Consider the following 24,012-nt stretch of genomic DNA (forward strand, 5'->3'; position numbering starts at 1 on the left):
AAAATTATAAACACATACACACAAACCACAATGACAACATATAAATTTACAGTAACTGTTACTTCCATTGAGACCAGACATTTTTCGTATTGACCTGGCTGCAACTAAAGTACCTGGGATCAAATTATCAACAGGTTGATAAGTGGTGTGCATGGAATCAGGTAAAAGTTCATTATGATTCAAATACTTAATAACATCAAACTGAGATTGCCTGATGTAACCATTTCCACTATAGGATCAGGTATCAGAACCAATCGAAGAGGGGCCCTCACCCCCTTGACCAGGGCTTCAATGTTTACATAGAAAGTCGCTCCATTTTGGTCCCTATTTTTCTACTATACTGTATTGCTTACCATTACTTGTTCTGATTGACACACGTTAAAGATAGCACCCCAAGCCATTTCTCAATTAGAATTTCTAACCTCAGCATTATTATAATTTTCATTAAAAATCATTGATATACAATCTTATGAAGGTTTCACATGAACAACACTGTAGTTTCAACATTCACCCATATTATCAAGTCCTCACCCCCACCCAACTGCAGTCACTGTCAGCATACTAAGATGCCATAGTCATTACTTCTCTTCTCATGCAATACTGCCTTCCCAGTGACCTGCCTATATTGATTGCTAATCATACTGCCCCTAATTCTCTTCTCCCTTCCTCACCACCCACGTTCCCGAATCCCTTCTCTTTGGTAACTGCTAGTCCCTTCTTGGAGTCTGAGTCTGCTGCTGTTTGTTCCCTCAGTTTTGCTTTGTTGTTATACTCCCCAAATGAGTGAAATCACTTGGTACTCGTCTTTGTCCACCTGGCTTATTTCACTGAGCATAATACCCTCAAGATCCATCCATGTTGTTGCAAATGGTAGGATTTCCTTTCTTTTTAGGGCTGAATAGTGTTCCATTGTATATATGTACCACTACTGCTTTATTCTTTCATCTATTGATGGACACTTAAGTTACTTCCATATCCTGGCTATTGCAAATAGTGTGGTGATAAACATAAGGGTGCATATGTCTTCTTGAATAAGGGATCTTGTTTTCTTTGGGTAAATTCCTAGGAGTGGAGTTTCGGGGTCAAATGGTATTTCTATTTTTAGTTTTTTGAGGAACCTCCATATTGCTTTTCACAATGGTTAAACTAATTTGCATTCATACCAATAGTGTAGGAGGGTTCCCCTTTCTCCACATCCTTGTCAGCATTTGTTGTTTCTTGTCTTTTGAATGTTGCCCATCCTAACTGGTGTAAGGTGATGTCTCATTGGGGTTTTAATTTGCATTTCCCTGATGCTTAGGGATGTGGAGCATCTTTTCATGTGCCTATTTACCATTCAAATTTCTTTGGACAATTTTCTTTTCAGAACCTCTGTCCATTTTTTAATAGGGTTATTTGTTTTTTGGGTGTTGAGGGGTATAAATTCTTTATATATTTTGGATGTTAACCTCTTATCAGATGAGTCATTTATGAATATATTGTCCCATACATAGATTTCCTTTTTGTTCTGTGGATGGTCCTTTGCTGTACAGAAGCCTTATAGTTTGATGTGGTCCCATTTGTTCATTTTCTATTTTGTTTCCTTTGTCCAAGGAGATGTTTTGAGAAAAAAGTTGTTCATGTTTATATTCAAGAGAGTTTTGTCTATGTTTTCTTCCTGGCTTTTAAGGTTACATGACTTACCTTCAGGTCTTTGATCCATTTCGGGTATACTTTTGTGTATGCAGTTAGGCAACAATCCAGTTTCACTCTCTTACATGTAGCTGTCCAGTTTTGCCAACACCATTTGTTGAAGAGGCTGTCTTTTCCCCATTGTATATCAATGGCTCCTTTATCATATATTAATTGGCCATATATGTGTGGGTTTATATCTGGGATCTCTATTCTGTTCTACCAATCTATGAGCCTGTTCTTGTGCCAGTACCAAATTGTCTTAATTACTATGCCTTTGTAGTAGAGCTTGAAGTTAGGCAGTATAATCTGCCCAGCTTTGTTCTTCCTTCTCAGGATTGCTTTGGCTCTTTAACCTCAGCATTATTGATATTTGGGGCTAAACAACTGGTTGCTATGAGGGGCTGTAATGTACACTTCAGGATGTTTCACAGCACACCTGACCCTTACCAACTAGATGCCCGTGGCACCTGTCCCTACCATTGTGATGACCAAAGTATTTCCACATTGCCAAATGTCCCTTGGGAGGCAAAACTGCCCCAAGTTGAGAACTACTTCATTAACATAATTAAGAGCAGAGACTCTGGATTTAGACTTAGTTTGAATTCCTGATTAACTGTTTCCTAGTGGTATGACTGAGCAAATCATAAGTTATAATGCATGTTCTTTGTTTTCAGTTGCCCAGCAGAATTCCAATCTCTTTGAGGGAACTACCTCTCTTCCACGTATATAGTTTGGGTAGGGTGCTACTAGATTCCTGGCCTCATCTTGCATAAGCCGAAGATGACCCTAGTGACTACTAGATTCTGTAACATCCTGGGGTCAGACATTGACCTAAATTAGGTCATAGAACACTTGCTCTCAACTTTTAATCTTGTGCAAGAAATAAGCACAGAAGGGTGATAGTTCATGCATCTCAGTGGGCTCCCACTGGACGACTGTTTTATGGTCTCTGCTGTCTGGTACTCTGGGACTAACTAGGTCATGCATTCCCAAGCTGGCTTCTTCTGCCTTCCTATTGTTTCTATAAACTTTTCATAATGTTCCAATAAATTCTCTTTGGTTTAAATTGCCAGTAAATGTACAACTGAAGAATCCTAGTAGTTGTTAACTTAACTGAGGATAAAAATACCTACCCCTTAACGAAGTTATTGAATGAGCTATTTATAATACATGCAAAGGACTTAGCACACTTACTGGCAGGTGTTCTGATAAATGTTCCAATGCATATCAGCTACTGTTATCAAGGGTCTTTAAGATTTCATAGTTTAATTCTGAGAGAAACTTATTTCTCTAATTTCTAAGTTCTTAGAAAAAAACCTGCTAACCACTGAATATACTTCTTATGGAATTTGGCAATGGATTAGATGTGTAGTCATTATGAGAGTAAGTCTTTGAGAGAGGTTCTAACATTAAAGATGATGTAGAACAAGGAAACCAGTTTGGGGAAAAAATGGGGCTGGTTTTATATATGTTAACTATTCAATAAAACTACATTGAGAAAAAAAACACTGTTAACTAAAAATGGACTGAAGCGGGTTTGGACCATGGGTGATAGAACTTAATATGTTGATTTGGGACACAAAAAGGAGTAACATGACATCTGGAATAAGGAACTAGGATGATTCTTCTAAGGTTGGAGAGCAAAGTGGATATCCACAGGGATTTGTTCTTTATAAATAGAAGCCAATTCTGGCTGACTTATACAAAGAGACGATTTACAGGAGGGCTACTGAAGTAATTCATTAGGATAAAAAGGGTCACTTCCGGTATCTAGAAACTACTCAACTATGTTATTCAATCACTACTGCTAGAATAAATGCATTTCAACAACTTTTTCCCACTCTTGGGTCTTCCACTCAAGTTTGATGGTCCAGGATAGGAGTCTGACTGACACAGTTTGAGTCACCTGCCTACAATTCACTAATGGAGGGGCAAGTCACCAGAACTTACAGTCCCATTAAGATTGCATACACTGGAGAATGGGAAACACAACTGTATAAATGAAAAATGGGTAACAGTTGGGAAGAGAATATATATGCTATCAAGAAAGAGAGTAAAGAGGTCTCCAACTTAGGCAGACGAGCAGGATGGTCTAATATCAGGGTTGCCAAAGCAAAGGGTTCAAAGTGTCAAATGTTGCTTAAAGGGTGAGGATAGTAAGGCAGAAAAGCCTTTAAGACAATTTATTGAACTTTGGAGAATACAATTTTGGTTGAATAGTGAACCAGTGAATGTAAAAGCCAGGTTAGAAAAGGAAAGTGATGATGATTGGTCCAGCTTTTAGTAAAAGTTCATAAAGTGCTTCTTCCTCCATGGCACTTCATCTAGATCGAGCAACCCAGGCAGGCTTGAAAGCACAGCTAAGTCTTTTAAATGTTTTGCCTCCATTTTCGTTAAATATTGGGTGAGCTAGTTGTGTGCCAGGGATACTGTTCTAGCACTAAAGATACAACATGAAAGGTCCCTGCTTCCATGGGGCTTACACTCCAGTGGGAGAGTTGGATAACAGGGTGATATATAATGCCTTCAGACAGTGATAACTGCACTGAAAAATATTAGGGTATTGAGATAGTGATGAGAGGTCAACATTGTGTAGGATGGTCAGAGAAGGCCTTTTTAAGGAGGTAAAATCTGAGCTAAACCTGAAAGACAAGGAGTGAGCCACATGAAAACCCAGAAAAGCTGGTATAAAGGTCATAAAGCAAGAATGAACTTGTATTTGAAGAACAAACTTCAATGTGACTGAAGCATAGGAAGAAAGGAATGAATGGTATCCTATAAGCATGAAAAGGAAAGCAAAATCAGATCGTGGAGCATCTCACTTAAGAGCTTGGTTTTATTCTAAGTGCAACAGGAAATCATTGGAGCATTGTAAGTAGGGAAGTAACATCAACTGATATAACTTTTTGATGTAAGACCCTTCTGACTGCTATTATAGAAAACAGATTATATGGGAGGTGAGTGAAAGTAGGTTGACTAATTGGGAGGTTGTCGCTGTAGTTCATGAAAAAACTGGTGTGTATCATACTAAGGGAAGTAAGTTAGATACTGTATGATTTCACTTATATGTGAAACCAAAAAAGCAAAACAAACTAATAAAAAAGAAATAGACTAATAAATTCTGACAACAGGCTGCCGGTTACCATAAGGGACGGTGGCAGGGGGATAGGTAAAGTAAGTGAAGGGGATAAGGAGGTACAAACTTCAAATTACAGAATAGTTACAGGAATGAAAGTAGAGCATAAAGAACATAGAAATATTGTAGTATCTTGGAATAATGAAAGGTGGTAACTGTACCTACTGTGTTAAGACTTTACTAATGTATACAATTTTTGAATCACCAAGTTGTGGATCTGAAACCAATATAGTACATCAACTATATTTCAATTTAAAAAATTGAAAAAGAAATCAAGTGTCTTCAATTTTTGGTTGGAATGAAACTGGATGAATAATAGTACATACTGAAAGAGGGGATATACTTCTTTTGGGAGGTGACTTCAGGAGTTATATGTGAAATATTACACATATTTAAGTGAAGGTGTCAGATGACGGTTATACCAATCTGGAGATAAAAAGATAGTCAGGACTGAATTACTTACATATTAGCACCCTCCTTTTCATCAGTGAGATCACCACTTATCTGCCATTTTCTAACCTAACCAACATCTTATCCATGAAAAATACTTGTTAAAAATAAATGAATCAAGAAACCCCAAAATTCATGAAGGAAAATGCATTAGCCATAACACTACTATATTCTGCTGTCTTCTAGAGAACTTGCCTTTAGAGTTTAGTTCATGTAAGATAGAATACATTAGCACTTTTCATAAAACTGACTTCTGATATATCACTTGGTGTCCTTTCCTCTGTCAAATTCAAGAATCAAGACTACAGCTAATAGCCAAATAAATTCCAGATGGGAGAGATTTAAACATCATACGTTAAGCATAAACATATACATTTTAAAGCATATATGGTCAATTAATATATGATAAAGGAGCCATGGATGTACAACGGGGAAATGACAGCCTCTTCAACAGCTGGTATTGGCAAAACTGGACAGCTACATGTAAGAGAATGAAACTGGATCATGTCTAACCCTGTACACAAAAGTAAACTCAAAATGGATCAAAGACCTGAATGTAAGTCATGAAACCATAAAACTCTTGGAAAAAAATAGAGGCAAAAATCTCTGGGACATAAACATGAGCGACTTCTTCATGAACATATCTCCCCAGGCAAGGGAAACAAGAGCAAAAATGAACAATTGGGACTATATTAAACTAAAAAGCTTCTGTACATCAAAGGATACCATCAGTAGAACAAAAAGACATCCTACAGTATGGGAGAATATATTCATAAATGACATATCTGATAAGGGGTTCACATCCAAATTATATAAAGAGCTCATGCATCTCAACAAAGAGCAAATAAGCAATTAAAAAATGGGCAGAGGAGCTGAACAGACAGTTCTCCAAAGAAGAAATTCAGATGATCAACAGGCACATGAAAAGATGCTCCACATCCCTAATCATCAGAGAAATGCAAATTAAACCGCAATGAGATATCACCTCACACCAGTAAGGATGGCCAACATCCACAAGACAAACAACAACAAATGCTGGCGAGGATGTGGAGAAAGGGGAACCCTCCTACACTGCTGGTGGGAATGTAAACTAGTTCAACCTTTGTGGAAAGCAGTATGGAGGTTCCTCAAAAAACTAAAAATAGAAATACCATTTGACCCAGGAATTCCACTCCCAGAATTTACCCTAATGCAGTAGCGCAGTTTGAAAAAGACATATGCACCCCTACGGTAATCACAGCACTATTTCCAATAGCCAAGAAATGGAAACAACCTAAGTGTCCATCAGTAGATGAATGGATAAAGAAGATATGGTACATATACACAATGGAATATTATTCAGCCATAAGAAAATAAATCCTACCATTTGCAACAACATGGATGGAGCTGGAGGGTATTATGCTCAGTGACATAGGCCAGGCGGAGAAACACAAGTATCAAATGATTTCACTCATCTGTGGAGTATAAGAACAAAGCAAAAACTGAAGGCACAAAACAGCAGCAGACTCACAGAACCCAAGAATGGACTAACAGTTACCAAAGGGAAAGGGACTGAGGAGGATGGATGGGAAGGGAGGGATAAGGGGGAAAAAGGGGTATTATGATTAGCACACATAATGTAGTTGGGGGGGGCGCACGGGGAAGGCAGTATAGCACAGAGAAAACAAGTGGTGATTCTATAGCATCTTACTATGCTGATGGACAGAGACTGTAATGGGGTATGTGGTGGGGACTTGATAATAGGGGGAGTCTAGTAACCATAATGTTGCTCATGTAATTGTACATTAATAATACCAAAATAAAAAAATTTTTCTCTAAGAAATGATAGAATCATCACAGTTGGAACGTCTAAATAGGATCAACACTCAGAAACAAAAGTGAAAAATTCACTATATAAAAAATCAAACTTCTATGAGGCAAAAAGTAAGACAAACTGGGGAAAATATCTGCCATATCAGGAAAGCCTAATACCTTACTTTCTTCATATGTAAAAAACTTCTGCAGGTTAACAAAAGATCAACCACCCAATTGAAAAATATGAACAGCCAGGTCATAGAAAGGGACAGAGTAACTTAAAAGCAGATGAAAAGATGTCCAATCTCACTTATAAAAAGAGAAAGGAAGAAAATGTGTTAGCACATTACAACATGTCATTTTTATAAACTTATCAAATTGGTAAATAAGATAAAATACTGTGTTGTCAAGGGTGTGGAGAGGCAACCACAACTACTCGCAAACATTGCTGGTGGAGGTATAAAGTGGTAGTTTATCTTGATGACAATCTGGACAACATCTATTGAAATTTTAAATGCATATACACTCTCACCAATTCCTTATATCATCATAAAATTTTTGATTAACCTAAACATCCATCAATAAAAAATGATTAAATAATAGTATATTTGTACAAAGAAGTACACACAAGAATTTTTTAACTGAGAAAAGTCTGATGTACCCATACAAAAATAACGTACAGATTCAGCTGTTGAAATTTTCAATTAAGATATGGGGGCTGAAGAAGCAATATATTTTAGATACATGTATTAGTTCTGAAAAGTCACACAAGAAACTGGTAGTGATGCTTGTCTCCTAAAAATAAAACGAGTGACAAATGAACAGGGAAGGAAAAAAGTCTTACTTTTCATTGAATTTAAAATCTCATGCAGATATTACTCATTTTTGAAAAGTAATTAATTAAAAAAGCAAAGAGCAGAAAAATTTTTCTTCTATTGAAGAACTGGTATACTTCCTATCATTAGACCAAAAGAATTATATAAACAATTACTTTTCACTTTGCCCTGGTTTATGGTTTAATACAAATTCTCTTTACTTCGCTACTTTGTTTGTCTTTTATCTGTGATAATTTTTTATTTTGAAAGTAGGTAGGACATAACTTCTGAGATCTCAAGCTCTTCTGAGGGAACGCTACTTTTTATATTCTCATAAAATAAGCTACATATATAATTATCACAGTAGTGATGTGTTTAAAAAGTCACATCTTACTTAATGAGAATCAAATGATAGTTGAAGCACAGAAAAGTCAGTGTCACTGGGGAACTAAATCTAAAAATAGACAAAGAAGTATATCGTGGTCAAAAATACATAAAATCCTGTCAACATGTTTTATGCCAAAATCAGGTCTGAGGGAGCAAAATGTTCTGTAAATTTTAACAGTAACAGTAAATTTAGGCACTGACGTTAACTAAAAATACATATTATGAACAGCCAGCCTCCCTTCCTCAACTCAATGTTTTTGTTTTTAAGCAGTAGAACATTTCAGCCTTATATCTCAAAACTGAAATGTAATGAATTGGAATGAAAACTATTATTATTAATTTTGAAGATAAAAATGTAAATTTCACTTTCCCGTGTTTCCAGTATTGCTCAAAGCGTGTATTTAATTATGCCTCTACAATAGCAGAAACCACACTTTCAAACAATGAATATAGCAAACATTTAGTCCTATCTTGGTTTAAATAAGGGAAAGGAATGAGAAAATGAAGTGCCAAAATTGACATGGCTTATTAGTGTCTCAGCTAGAATTAGAAAGCAGGTCTTCTGACCCTAGTCTTATGTTCTTACTATCACATTATGGTACTTTCTACTACATCATAATGGATGGATGGATAGATGGAAGGAACTGAAATTTTATCACTGCTAACTAGTTGTAAATATTTTAGTAAGAATATTATTTAAAAGAAAAATAAAATACAGCAATTACAGGGAAAATAAAAATAGCTGACAGAAGAAATAAAAATAAATCTATTAGGGTTAAATTTTTAGTAGGAACAGTTTGAACATATGCCAAATACAAATCAACTGTCCCAAATTGGATAAACAATAAGTCAATATAAGTTTCAGGAAACAAAAAGTTACTCATATAAATTTATAAGCTATTAAAAAAACAGTATTAGAAACAACCCAAATGTCCACCAAGAGATGAATGAATAAACAAGATGTAGTATTTACATACAATGGAATGTTATTCAGCCATAAAAAGGACTGAAGTTCTTACACATGCTACAACATGAATGAACCCTGAAAACATGACAAGTGAAACTAAACAGGCACAAAGAAAAATAATGCATGAGTCCACCTACATGAAATACATATATGCAATAGGCAAATTCATAGAAGCAGTAAGTGGATTAGAAATAACTGGGAACTGGGAATAGGAGAAAATTGGGAGTTACAGCTTAATGGGTATAGAGTTTGTCTGGGTGATGAAAAGTTTTAAGAATGGTGGTGATGGTTACACAATGTTAATGTAATCAATGCCATTGAACTGTACATTTAAAAATGGTTAAAATGGCAAATTTGTTATTTTATGAATTTTTATCACAATTCCAAAAAGCACCAAATTAAAATAAAAAACACCGTATTTATTTCATAATAATAAAAAGTGTCCAGAAATACCATCTTATGCATGACCAAAGAATATCTGGCCATTTAAAAAACATAAGTTATTTTAAATCTTATTTGAAATATTTACTCAGTGAACAAGCAATTGTTAAATCTGCATGTAATTTGCCTTTAGATCAATGGATGATGGAGGGAACAAAAGCAAACGGACCAGGCTCGTTTAGAGAGTTGCTAGAAGGATCAAATTAAGTAATAGTGTTTAATAAAAATCCTAATGTAATGTTTTTAAGTCATATATCCCCAAAATTCAAGCAAAGAGTCATTATACTCTGTGAAAAAATACAATTTAAAAAAGGGGTAAAATGTTTGTAAAAAAAGAGTTCATTTAAAAAAGTTATCTGCATGTTTGAAAAATTACACTTATGCCTTAGATATTGGTGGGATAATCTCTAAGGTTTCCTCTAATAGAAGTCTATAGTATTTGCATTTAAAACATTAAGCCTAAAAATAAACCAAAACAAAACTCAAATCCTCAGGTCATCTGGGCTTTAATCTATCTTTGTTGGGGGAGCACTGTGCTTTTTCCTCAGTCCTTGTCCCCACCACAACAAAGAACTGAAGAGTAGAGACACAGTAGTGAAGCCGAGCATAAGTTTTATTTAAAGCTACTTAAAAAGAGAAAAAGTACAGGTCACCTCAGCAAGGAGAGGTGCCCTGAAAGTTTGGAGAAAGTTTAAGATGAAAAGGTTACAGACTTGGAAAGTGTGGGCAACCTCAGAGACAGGAGTACCCTGAAACGTTGGCGGTTCCCCCTTTTAAGGATTCTTCAGGAATGTGACTAAGGGCTTGGGGTGCAGACCTGATAAGTGGTCTTTGAATACTTAGAATTAACACAAGGAACTTCCTGCTCCGATTTCTCCCGTGTCTTGGTCTGGGAGCATATCAAACAAGACTACCTGCCCAGCCCCCAAGGTGGGCTGATTTATTCTGTTTCCTAAAGAGTAAATTAAGAATCTTACTTCTCAACTTCCTGGGTATTAAAATGCAATCTTTTAAGATGGAATGCTTCCTGCCTTTTACTATGTTGTTCACAGCTGGGCCTGCATGCTAAATTAGTTGCCTTGGTTGCAAACTACTTGATTACCACTGAAGGAGAGAAAAAACAGCATATAGGTAAAGTTAAATAATAAGCTGGGCCTGCATGATAAACGCAATAAAGACATGGGCTATGCTGAGGTACCCTCCTTTATCTGGGGAATATTAAAATATTCCAGGCCAAGTTGCTCCAGTCTTTTTGGGCTTTAACTGATTAACTCTGGGCTTTCTTGGCCTTATTGTATCCCCTCCCACCCCACTCATATCTTTTCCTGCCTAATACCTTTACTATGTTTTATACCTTTAATTACCAATTTGGAATCAAACTTATTTTCCAAGTGCATAAATGTGGAAAGAGCTTTTCAAAGCAGAGCAAATTTTGAATCACTAGGTTTGTTTACTCTTTCCAGAATGAGTAGTTTTCCAAGTAACCTATATTAATGGCCTGTGTTGTACTAACTGGCCTGGGCATTGTAAAACATGGAAATGACATAAAAAGAATTGTGGAAATATGTTTTTAAAAACATATTTATGTGTATAAATGGATTCCCAAAAGGGATAATCACAACAATGCCATGAAAAAGAGTTAACAGACATCTTCTGGATTTACCACTTTCTAACCATAAGATGAAAAATGGATGCAATCACCAACTGGCCAGGTAGTTAAAGCTTTCAAAAAGCTAAAGAACTATCCTTTCTTTTCTCTCAGTTTCATAAATAGGAATGATCATCAATGAAAACAGATGATCTATTCTGTTCCAGTGCTTTTCAAACTTTAATATTCATACGCATCACCAAGGATCATTCTTGAATCGTGTTGCCATGTGATTTGAAGGGCCGAATAAAGATTCTCTAAAACTGTTTACAACCTAATCCTGGAATTTGTGAATACTAATTTACATGCGAAAAGGGACTTTGCCGATGTGATTAAGGTACTTGATAGGGAGATTAACCTGTACTATTGGCCTGGGCCCTAAATGTAGTCACGTGTCCTTATAAAAGAGAAGCAGGAGGTCACAGTGAGGCGGCAGTGGAAATAGAGAGAGCGACTGCAAGATGCTACCCTGCTGTCTTTGAAGATGGGCTGTGGTCCAAGGACGCAGGTGGCCTCTTAAACGAAGAAAAGACAAGGAAATGGATATCCCCCTAGTCCCTACAGAAGGAGTACAGGACGGCTGACTCCTTTAGCCCTGTGAAACCCATTTCGGCCCGTCTCCAGAACTGTAAGATAATAAATTCATCCTCTTTTAACTCACTAAGTCTGTGGTGATTTATTATAGCAGCATAGGAAATTAATATAAATCAGAATTTCCACTTTAAAAGGAAATTACATGCTTCTTAAAAGCACTGTTTATAAGACCAAAAATAAAATAAAACTCCAAATATAAAAATCATGCATAACCATTCAATACGACCACAGAAAAATTTAACTGTGTTGCACATGAGGCTGTATTGGGGTCTTTCAAAAGCAGGCAATGTAATTTTTAAAAATGCTGTTTTCTTTAGTGCTAAAGACTTGTTTCCCCAAAATTCATATATTGAAGCCCTCCCTTATCTCTAATGTGACTAATATAATTTGAAAAACAAAATTTTTTAATTTGGAGATGGGGCTTTTAGGTTAATTGTTAAATGAGGTTGTAAGGGTGGAGTCCTAATCTGATAGGATCGGAGGCCTTATAAGAAGATGCAGAGAAAGATCTCTCCACGCACATTCACTGAGGAAGGCCTGGTAAGCACAGAGAGAAGGCACCTGTCTGCAAGCAAGGAAAAAAGCCCTCACCGGAACCAGACCAACCTGGCACACTGACGTCAGACGTCTAACTTCTAATACTGTGAGAAAATCTGTGTTAAGTCAACGGGATTTTGTAACTGCACACCAAGCAGACTAAGATGTAAGTGTATATTGTAACCGGAAAAATATTTTTTCAGCAATAGCAATAACTTTGAAAAACTGTATGTAAATTTTATTTACAGTTGAAAACAGTAAGAAATACACTGGGCTTTGTCTATATTTAATGTCTTAAGAGTTCTTCAACATACAGTGTTACAATGCTTTATAAAGTGAGATCCTACAGTATCTGATGCCTGATAATACTGAAGGTTTTATCACTTATAACCCGCTCACCCTCTGGATTTTATTATTTGAGCAGGTAGAATATAAAATGATGGGTTGACTGTTTTATAATGACTGCATTTATAATAAAAATATACACCAAAGGCAGGATGACTTGAATCAGCTGTCATACTCTAGTCATCTGAAATTAGTCTTATATAATTAGGCTGATTTGCATATCAATATGCCTGATTTGCCTGGGACAGTCCTGGTCTATGTCCACTGTCTTCGTGTAATTATTAGCAGTGCCCACTCTCAAAAAATGTCCTGGCCAACTATGGTTATTCTATGTATAATTAATTATAGAATAATTATGTTTATAAATTTTTATGAATTTTGTGTTCAGTCTAGGACAGGAAAGACCGACTATCACTAAAATCTGGAAAATACGGTTACCATGGTATATAATATTATTAAGTAATTTTCTTCCTGAACTGAAGTGAATTTTGTGAATGGATTGAGTACTAAGATGAACCACATGCCAAAACATTCTTAAATGATTTTGAAATAACTCAAGAATCCAAAATTTTATTTTACTCAAGCAGAGTTAAGATTATTCAAAGGAAAATGTCAGTATACCCAGGACTCCAACGTCATTCCTTTAACATTATAAAATTACATAAAAAAACAAATGAATGGTTTAGATTTTAGGATTGGGGTCACTAAAATCAGATTGGTCATCTAAAATTTGTATCCTAACCATGAAAGTGAATATAATGATATGTCCATTGGTGTTGGCTTTTCTTGTAATAATAAAAATGGGTCATTTTAAAGAATTATCAAAGTTATATATAAAGAAGAGAACACAATAGGAGTGTGAAAAAATCTTTTTTCCTAGGAAACTCTAGGCAATTAGCAAAGAAAGGATGAAAAAACGGTCTGAATGATAAATTCAGACTGGCCACAGAAGAGCAGTTTCCACATCTGCAAAACAAACTGTCAATATCATCTCTACTGAATGTTACCAAAAATGAACACAGGGCAAGAAATAATTGTATAATACTCGTGTAGAAAAACTCTTCAGAGAAGCATATTCATTAAGTATTTTTCCCACTCACTTCATATGTTCCTGATTCCTTCATGCCATAATATGTGTTTTTATTTTAAAGTAACAAGTCTACTACTTGTATAAGTCGCATCTCACAGCATCAATGCATATATACACTTTGAGCCTAATCTTTGGATTTCTGTTCTTCCTCTAAGTTTCTTGACCGTTTCGGGGAATTCGGTGAACCTTCTGTTTGCAATGAACACATGGTAGCAACAGCATCTCTAAATCCCTGAGGCTGGAAGATGAAAAATATACAAATATTGCTTGAAGGACACCTAAAATAATTATTGGTCTTGCAAATATTTTAAAGTAATTAATAAGATAACTACTTTATTCTTAGGACAGAAGTTATCAACCACTGTGAGTGAAGAGGATAAACATCATGGGTAAGTTAAGAAGCCGGGGCTGTCCTACAGTATTTTATAGCTAGAGTATATTATGTATGTTTATTTATACATACACATACACACACAAAGAAATAACATTGAATTGCAAAGATATCCTCTAAAAGACAATCTTAACAATCTTTATGTTGGCTCTCTTGGAAAGGTGAAAGGAAGTAACATGTACTAACTACTTAGGTGTTTATATAAATTTATTTTCACAATTAAATATTCTAAAATAAAGTTTTTGCAATTAGGATATTTTAAAAGTACCTGGCTAGTGCAGAGCCAAAATGGTAACTGTTTCAGAATCTCTTTCTATTTCTGCTTTTACCCTTAAAAAAATGAGATGTCAAGAATATATTTGGCTCAACACTATTGGTAAATACGTATATTTCAGCCAAAATGTGTTCTATGATGTAAAATCACAGGAACATTAACTTCTTAAAGTGGAATATACTTGGTGGCTATGATAGATCTATAATATCTACAGACCAAAGTGAGTAACACTGGTATTTTTTCTTGGAAAATCTTTTAACAACTTTCACTTTAAAAATCTATAATATCCTAACATTACATATGGCAAGGAACACACTAGTCTACAAGTATTTCCTCTGTTCTTCAGAATAAATTTCAGTCCAATTTGTGGCTAGAATATTCTGTATACATACTATTTTGGGCATAATGTTCTAAGCATCAAAAGCTGTCCTCAAATATGTTTGCTGCCTACAGAAGTTATCAGAAGCAATTTATAAAAGCTCTCTTCAGATAATTACTGCCCACCAACACGAAAATCCCACTCTAATCAAATAATACTGACTGTGATTTGAAACAGAATTGTAGATTCCTTCTGGCTTGGTGATTTGTACAATTTTGCCAACCTGCTTAGAGAAAAAGAATAAATATACACAAACACATGATCTTAACTAATTAATTAGTTCAGGTGAATGGTTTCATAATACAAACTTATAGCTTTTTACTGTAATTCAGTTATTTTGTTCTCTAAGGACACAGAAAGCAAAGAAACAAAAAATATTCTCCACAAACAGCAGCTATATGTATATATAAAATAATTGTCATACATTTATATAAGTGAAATTTTAAAGGAACCTAAAAATCTAATGACTGATTCAAATAAATTATTTTATTCATGACAAGACACATTTATGGTTCAGAAAATAAGGTGGGAGAAAATATTTAATGAAATAGCCAAGTATTAATAATGCAAAATGCAAAATGATCCCACATTTACATATATATATATATGCAGAAAAATTACTTGAAGACTATAATAAAATCAAACCTGCTATTACAAGATAAAGGGGGCTTTTTATTTATATTTTTCACACCTTCCACAATAATAGTGTATTCTTTTGTTGTTGTAAGTATCAAAACAATTTCTTGAGATACAAAGGAGGAATACATACTCATATTATGCTAATACAAATAAGCTAGGGAAGACACATTCTTTCAAAATGATTATGTCCAGGAAAATCACTGTCATATAACAGAACAAAGTCAGTTTAGGTGTGATTTCATTTAGTACTCTATAAAGTAAGTAACATAAAACTGCAAGCCAAAAGTTTCTGAGAAATAAAATTCTAAGCTTTATTATGTTCAAATAGTGTAACAGCAACAAATAAAAGCAAAAACTTTTAAAGTGTCTTTTAAATTTACTTTAAAATTATTTAACCTACTCACAATAGCCAAAAGGTAGAAACAACCCAACTGTCTGACAAACGAAAAAACCAAATGTGCTATAATGGAGTTTTATTCAGTCTCAAAGAGGAAAGAAATTCTGACAAATGCTATAGTGAACCTTACGGACATTAGGCTAAGTGCAATAAAGCCAGCCATATAGGGCAAATATGGTATGATTACATTTACATGAGGTAAGGGTAGCCACACAGAGACAGAAGGTAGAATGATTAACAGAGGATGGGGGAAGAGAGAAGGAAGTTACTGTTAAGTGGGTATGGAGTTTCAGTTTTGGAAGATGAAAAATTTCTGGAGATGGATAGTGGTGATCATGGTACAATAATAAGAATGGACTTCATGCCCCTGAACTGTACACTTAAAATGGTGAATTTTATCATGTATACCTTACCACAATTTTGAAAAGCTGATATAACTGCACAAAATACAGATTCCAACTTAGAGAAAAATCAAAGGTCATTCATTTACATATAAATAATGTTCATTTGTTTTCAAAGACAATTCAAAAAGGACATCTTGGTTTATGATATTACTCTCTTATGGTTGATATTCTATCTTTAATGCAAAATAACAGAAGAGGCACAGTATATTTTAACCCACCTGAATAAGAAATCACATTTTGATTCAATAAAATAACAATTAGCTAACTTTCTGAAAAGTCACTATCTAAATCATCTCTCATCACCATATGTCCAAAAATGTACCAGGGCTTCTGACTTTTCTGGGAAAATTATTAAAAACTAAATAAGCTTCTTAATGTTTACTAAGAATCCTAAAGTCAAGTGGACATTAAGTATTCAGGTTGAAAATCCTCTTCAAGATCTTAGTTAAAAATACAACTTTCTATTTCATGTCTACATCTGAAGAGACCTTTCTGACAATAAACTAAACCGAAGAATCACTTGGCTCATGGCCCCAGCTGAGAAGCTTAACATATGGCTGAACTACACAGTTTGGGTCAGGAAGAAATAAGACAGAAGCACAATTTGTGCTCTTAAGCTGAGCACACATATGAAACACTGTGTGGGGGTGTTGATATATTACTCTACTCTACCACCAGATCTTCTTGGCAAAGAGTAGTGAACAGTCGTGCCCTTATACTACCATGAATATGCAAACTAGAGTAAAACCAGCACAATATAGAGGACAGAGACAAAAGTATTTCTTTTCGATAACTGTTGGAAAGACATTCCATTGTCAGTCAAAAGGTAAAAATCAGGTGTTTCTGGTGAAGGATGGGGTCTAGAACACGAGATGGGAGAGCAAAGTTCAATTCTCAATTTGAATTTGACTAGTTGAAGTTTTTAGTTTTCTGCTCAAACTGGAAGTGTTCATTTTAATAACTATTTACACCCCAGGGGGAATTTCTATTTCCATCATTTCAAGATAAACTAAATTTTAAAACATATACACGATTCCATGCAACTTTAATGACCTAAAGATAGCTGGTTTCAAACAACGAACGATGTTTTCATCTTGTCAAACAAGGTCATCTTATTCTCATTATAATAATAAAGTATGGATATTACTTACCATATACCCACTGCGTGGAATAGAAACAGTTTGGGGAAAAGGATTTTACCTTAAAAGGAGGATAAGAGCTATACCTTCAGACTTGCTGGCAATCAATACAACACTATAATTATATTCTTGAAATAGCTATTATAGGAGAAAAAAGATGAAGTCTCTCATAGAATCAGCTGTAAATGTGGAGACTACTACCTACTTCACAGAGTTATTGGGAAAACAAGATATATAATCTCATATACATATACACAGTGCTTAGCACAATAAAAGAAAGTTAATAAATAATAAATGGTAGCTATTATTAACTACTAATCTTTCTGGGCCTTTGTCTTCTGACTGTTAACCATAATAGGTACAGATTCTTCAGAGTAATTAAAGGGATTATATGAAATGCTATATATAAACGGCCCAGGTAAATATCTATACAAGCAAGCACTCACTACAGTGATATGGTGTATCGGAAAACTTTTATAGCACAGCAGGTTTCCCCTACATCTATCTAGTCAATGTCAGTGTTCTACACGATTCTCTTATTTCTTGGAAAGGATAGTAGGAAGCTGAAATCTTACAATGGTTAACTCTTAAAAATTAAGCATGATTTTCTGATCTCATGAGTATCTAACCAATGCTGACATCCAGAATTTGACAAAAAAGGCAAACTTCTCCTTTTCAGTGACTAAAAAGATGGATCATCTTGCTAAGTTCTTATTTTTAAAAAAAGTTTTTACACGTATTCTCTTACTGTGTATTTAATAATAGGGTATAATAGTGGAAGACTACTAGTGTATACTAGCTCAAGAGGAATCCCTAAGAACATTTAAATAGTGAGCTGCACCTTACAGAAAACCTAATCTGGGAAAGTATAAGCAGTATGTTCAAAAGATTTTCGTCTAGAGAACTATTGCCAAATCTTTACAGTGGGGTGTTTTGCCGAGAAAGAACTCCTTTGGAGAATCCAGTTTCCAATGATTTATTTACAGAACTGGAGGGATAAGAATCAATCGAAAGCAGTACATACTATGAAAAGTTACCTGAGGTCTTTGGAAATGCCATCATGAGTTAGTTGCATAAGATGTAATTAAGTGTAATTGGTTGTTATGAGCTCAGAGTCTGTAAAACCTAACTCGTGCAGGCATATTTTTCAGCTCGTAGAAGAACAAAGAAATGGAAATAAAGAATAAACAATAGCACTACCCATACCCAATACGCATTTTTCCATGTTTGCCCACATGCTGTCTCAATTTCTGCCTTTTATTGGAGCATTTCCAAAGCAAGATCTCTGGGTTCTACCAATTAATCTTTCAAAGCAGAGAGGCTGGCATAAATCTGACATTTCTAGAAGTGTAGAATTAAAGACTCCACAGCTTTCAATTGCCTATTTTAAAGAAAATGAAAGCTGGTTTGTTCACTTGCTCAGCAGCTTTAAAAACAGACAAAGGTTTCATGTTGCCACAGTTTTATTTTAAAGAACAATACTTGTGAAATGCAGGTAACTGGGAAACAAAAGTAGGACAGGGAAATATAAAAGAAAACAAAAATAGACACAATTTCATACAATAAATGAGAAAAGCCACCCTATTTTCCACATAAATTAGTCCTAACTCTAACTCAAAAGTTGCCTTTGTCCTGATTTTTTAATTCTTTCAATCCCTTCCAGAAACACAGAGTACCCACCTCCTTCTGCATGGCTAATGGCTAATAAAAAGTATTTGATTTCAAGAGCTTTAGAAGGTAGCATTCCTTGGCCACCTACTCTTATCAGGTGTACCCCATCATTTAAATATTCCAAAGAATTTCCTATGTTGCTAAATATGCAGTATAACAACATGCTTCCACGTTTGCTCTAGGTGATAAAGGGCAAGGCAATAAAAGCTTTAATTTATTTAGTCCATGGGGCACTGCAGATCTCATCCACTGGACTGGATCTAAGAAACTGGTAAGTTCAGTGTAATTAACTGAAGACTCAGCATTATCAACTTGTTTTTTATACTGACCTTTGCTTTTGGTCCCAATGAAAGATTAGCCGTATGGTAGCAGCATGTCCCCAGCTTTCTCCTGAGGGAAAAAGAACATAATGGTATACTGCCTTACTGAGTAGGTTACATGCGTCTCAGAATGCCTCAAATATAGTTTGACTTTACCCGATTTAACATAACGAGAGTATACTTGGTTTCAAAAAACCTGGTACATGTTACTTCTGAGATTAACAGATTTTTACCTATCTATGGAAATACTACAGATCATTATCCTCCATTTACTTTTAGAAAACTACATACAGTTTTACTCAACATATTTGTCAATCTTCTACACCATCAGGCCCACTAAACATATTCCTGAACACCAGAAGAAAAACAAAAACTCTGACAGAGTATTCTTCAAGATTTTAGTAGAAATAAATCTTGAAGCATTGTGTTCTAACAAAATCTTGACTGAAGTTAGAAAGTCATAGATGTACTTACTGTAGTGTGGTTTGTATTTAAATGGATTCACCCTTCCTCTTACCTAACACTGCAAGCTTTCTGAGGACAAGAGTCATCTAATGAATATCTACACACTCATTACTTGAAGCAATAGCTGCTCAGTAAATATCTGTTAAATAACCGAAAGGAAGAGTCGGTATCTAAGGGTACTGCGCTTGATGCTAAGATTTATAAGACAGATATAGTCTTATAAATCTAAGCTAAATAACGCTAAGATCAGTAAGATAGACACAGTCTTGCCTTCCATGGAGCTTATGGCACTCAACAAGCATCAAATGAAAGAGGCAGAAAAAATGTGATTAACTAAAAATGTTTATCTGATTGATTACCCACCCAATGCAGGAACTAGCAAGGCCTTATTTCTGCCAATCTTTGTTGTCATCTGATTGGTTAAAACTACCTACAAAAACAAAATAAGAAAATTAGGTGAGTCTCTCCTAAAATTACCAATTAAATAGTTTTGTTATTTTAGTATTCTGAATATAACTAAAGACATGTAGATAATGAAAACTTCTGATAAATTTTTTTAATTTACCCATAAAAATGAGCAGTTATCTGAAAATATGATTCCACTAAACATAAAACATTTTTCAACAGACAAGAACAAAGAAACTTACATTGTGAAAATGGAAGAATAAAAATGTAATAGATAATACATAAAAGTCTAAAGAGACCATGTGTAAAAACTTTATAACTGTGAGCATCAGAAAAATCACACTTTTGAAATTTTAATTTTGTATAAGTCAATAGAAACAATCAGATCAATAGTAACATCAGGAGTGGTAATAAACTCCTGAAACTATGCTAAGAGCTTTACTTCATTACCCTATCTAATATTTATTATTAGATGAATAACTATGAATGAATTATTTATTATTATTCTACTTTACCACATGAGAAATGAGAAGATTAGAAAGACTGAGTCTGTTCTTTACCACTGTTTTCTCTCTAAATGTATTTATTCAAAGGAATATGAATACCATAATAACTCAACATTTGCATTTTTAGGGAAGAGATATAGTAAGTACTACCATTTATGATGTTATGGGGAAAAAACTGAGGCAAATAATTATGAGATGACACCTAAAAACAGAGAGAAAGTACAATATAAGTGGAAGAACTGGGAAAAAATGAAACCAGGTAAACAGGCCAAATGATCCCAAATTAAAACTATGCTAGTCTAGTGATAACAGAGATAGGCACTGCTTCACTCAGATGGCCCTCAAAGCTAAAAATGCTAATTGTTTTGATTAAACAGTGGCTTTTAAAACAGATTCCACGTTTTTAAAGATAGTCATTTTTAAGTAGAGAATATGAAAGTGTTTAAGGCTGGCTCAATACAGTGAACACCTGGCACCTTCTCATCCAAAATCTCTAGAAACAGTTATGTTAAATATTCTCCCAATATAGACCTTCCCACCAGAAATAAGACACATACTATTGCAAGTAAAAAGTGATAAAGAACTTCTGTGAAAAGTAATGAGAAAAGGTACCTAATCTGAAAAGTTATCAGTTCCACAAGAAAACCAAGAAAGAAAAAGGTGGTTTGGCTGTTCCCACTGCAGTGGTAACACCCTCAAATTTTTTGTTTTAGGAGAAGTCAGTGATCCATCTAGATTCCAATTAGGCACCACCTGGATGACATGACTTCCTTCTAGTTCCTCTCCCTTTAAGTGCTATAGCGGCTTCCCCAAGCATCTCACCTCACACTAGCCATCTCAGAACAAGGTAAGCAGGAATTTAAACTGGGAATTAACTGAAATATATGACTAATGGCATCACAGCATGCTGAATAATACCATTACTGTACATACAGCCACAACTGGAGTCCCCAACAGGCTGAATAATACCCTTTACAGGACATACTACCAAGGATTTAAGCTCTAACAACCGGAATATTTACTCACACTTTTTGGTTAGAGGTGCACTGTCCAATTCTGCCGCCATTAGCCTCATATAGATTTTTAAATTAAAACAGAAATTCAGTTCTTTAGTAGCATTAGCCATATTTCAAGTGCTCAACAGCCATGCAACTACTGTATTAAACTGAGCATTTTAATCTTTACAGAAAGTTCTATCTCAGCACTCATTTAGAGTGTAGAGGCTTCCACTGCTTTTTGAAGGTTCACATTAATGCCACTTTGCTTTTATGAAAAGACCCAGTCTCAGATTTGCTAACTGAAGGAGATCCATAGAGGACTTCTGCTTTTATGAAAAAAGGTGAAAAGCAAAAATAGCATTCAGCATTTGTTTTGCAGTGAGCTGTTACAGACGCAGGGTGCAACCTGAGCAGTGAGATGGGTACTGCCAGCTCCCTTCCTGGGAGCTACACCCAGCTTCTCAGCAGCAAGCCACCATAAGCTTTGAGCTGTATCTGTGAGCATCTGTGCTGCTATATCTTGATTTATTTTGTGCATGTGTTAGCAAGATGTGTCCTAAGATATCAGAACAGCCTAAAAGAGGTTGCTTTTTGGATATGCGAAATCTAAAAAATGTTTCCATATAAATTAATGGTGATTGCTTCTTTGCTTTATGCCATGTTGGCATACAAAAGGTTTCACTGCAACACTCTACTTTCAGACAGCTGGGGAAACCTGTATTTAGTTTTTCTGTTACATTTTTTTTTCTATTGATATACAATACTGTATTGGTTTCAAGTATACATGCAGTGTTTCAATAGCTTTCTACATTATTAAATTCCCACCCCAACTAGTGCAGTTACTATCTGTCAACATAGAAAGATATTGCAATACTATTGACTATAATCTCTATGCGGTACTTTCACTCCCATGACTAATTTTTATTATAATGGGATTTTGTGCCTCTTTATCCCTTACACATCCATAACATATTTTGAAGATAATGTAAATAGATGTACTTGCTTACCAATTGTTCAATAACCCAAAATTACAATTTGTACTGTCAGCAAATATTTATAAAACAATTACACTACTTCTGCAAAAATGTTGGGCTTACCACAATACAAATGTAAAGTACTGTATAGTTAGTACAAGCTCTTAAGGAATGAGTCTTTAAAATAGTGAAGTGACAATCAACTTGCAATTATGAGCTTCATTGTTTTAAAAATTCTTCCACTGCCCAAATGTCTTTTAATTGATGAGCTGGTAAACAAAATGTTGTATCAAGAAAATGCAAAATTATTCAGTCATAAAAAGAATATTGATATATACTACAACATGGATGAAAACATGCTAAGAAGCCACACATACAAGACCACATATTGTATGCTGTTATTTATATAAAATACCAGAGCAGACAAACCCATGGAGATACAAAGGAGACTAGTCATTATTAGGGACTGAAGGGAAGATGCAATAGGAAGTGATGGCTAATGGATAAGGGATTTATTTTTCTGGGGTGATGGAAATGTTCTAAATTAGATAGTAGTGATGGTTGTACAACTCAGAATAAACTAAAAACCACTGAATTGTTCACTTTAAAAAGGCAAATTTTACAGTATATCTCAATAAAGCTGTTAAAAAAAAAAACCTTTCTGCTAATGAATAAATGTATCTCTAAAAGGACTCTCTCCATATTAGGTTGGCCAAGACTTAGGACTCAAAGTTCACTGAGATGTGGGAAAACAAGAATTGCCATTCATTGCTGTGGATAATATATTTTGGAACACGTTTTCTAAAGGGGATTTGATAATATATAAACAAAATGTTTAAAAATAGAGATATCCCTTTGGCTTAATACTTTCAGAAATAACTGGACAAACGGACAAAGAAACATACATAAAGTTGTTGATTGCAGTGTTTTAAGTGGTGAGAAACTGGAGCCAACTTTAAAGACAATCAATAGGAAGATAGTTAAAAAACTATGCTATAATCCTACAATGGAATACTGTGTAGTTGTCAAGGTGAGGTAGGCTTATAAAGTAGTATATAAGGAAAGATGTTCACAAGCTACTAAGTGAAAAACAAAAAACTGCTTTGTATATCAATAGGTATGATATGATCTCACTTTTAAAAAATGTGTATGTAGGCGGGGGGAGCCAAGAT

General features: G+C 34.9%; 1 protein-coding gene across 5 annotated transcripts in view; it reads right to left on the minus strand.

The window, feature by feature from the left end:
- Positions 1–13,342: 13,342 nt before the first annotated feature.
- The window catches only part of LOC140849095 (DNA repair protein RAD51 homolog 3-like), a 45,241-nt gene continuing 34,571 nt past the window's right edge, over positions 13,343–24,012 (minus strand). For 2 of the 5 annotated variants that reach the window (XM_073235345.1, XM_073235342.1), the window contains 4 exons: positions 20,321–20,387; positions 19,502–19,562; positions 15,085–15,145; positions 13,343–14,116 (listed from right to left, as the gene is read on the minus strand). In XM_073235345.1, the coding sequence (XP_073091446.1) occupies positions 14,003–14,116; positions 15,085–15,145; positions 19,502–19,562; positions 20,321–20,387 (303 nt within the window). In that variant the 3' untranslated portion in view covers positions 13,343–14,002. Of the gene's footprint in view, positions 14,117–15,084; positions 15,146–15,410; positions 17,223–18,461; positions 18,883–18,954; positions 19,001–19,501; positions 19,563–20,320; positions 20,388–24,012 lie in introns of those variants that run through there. The other 3 variants (XM_073235344.1, XM_073235346.1, XM_073235347.1) reach the window with 3 other exon arrangements.

The sequence above is a fragment of the Manis javanica genome, chromosome 4 (assembly GCF_040802235.1).
Source record: "Manis javanica isolate MJ-LG chromosome 4, MJ_LKY, whole genome shotgun sequence".
In the NCBI taxonomy this organism is placed as follows: domain Eukaryota; kingdom Metazoa; phylum Chordata; class Mammalia; order Pholidota; family Manidae; genus Manis; species Manis javanica.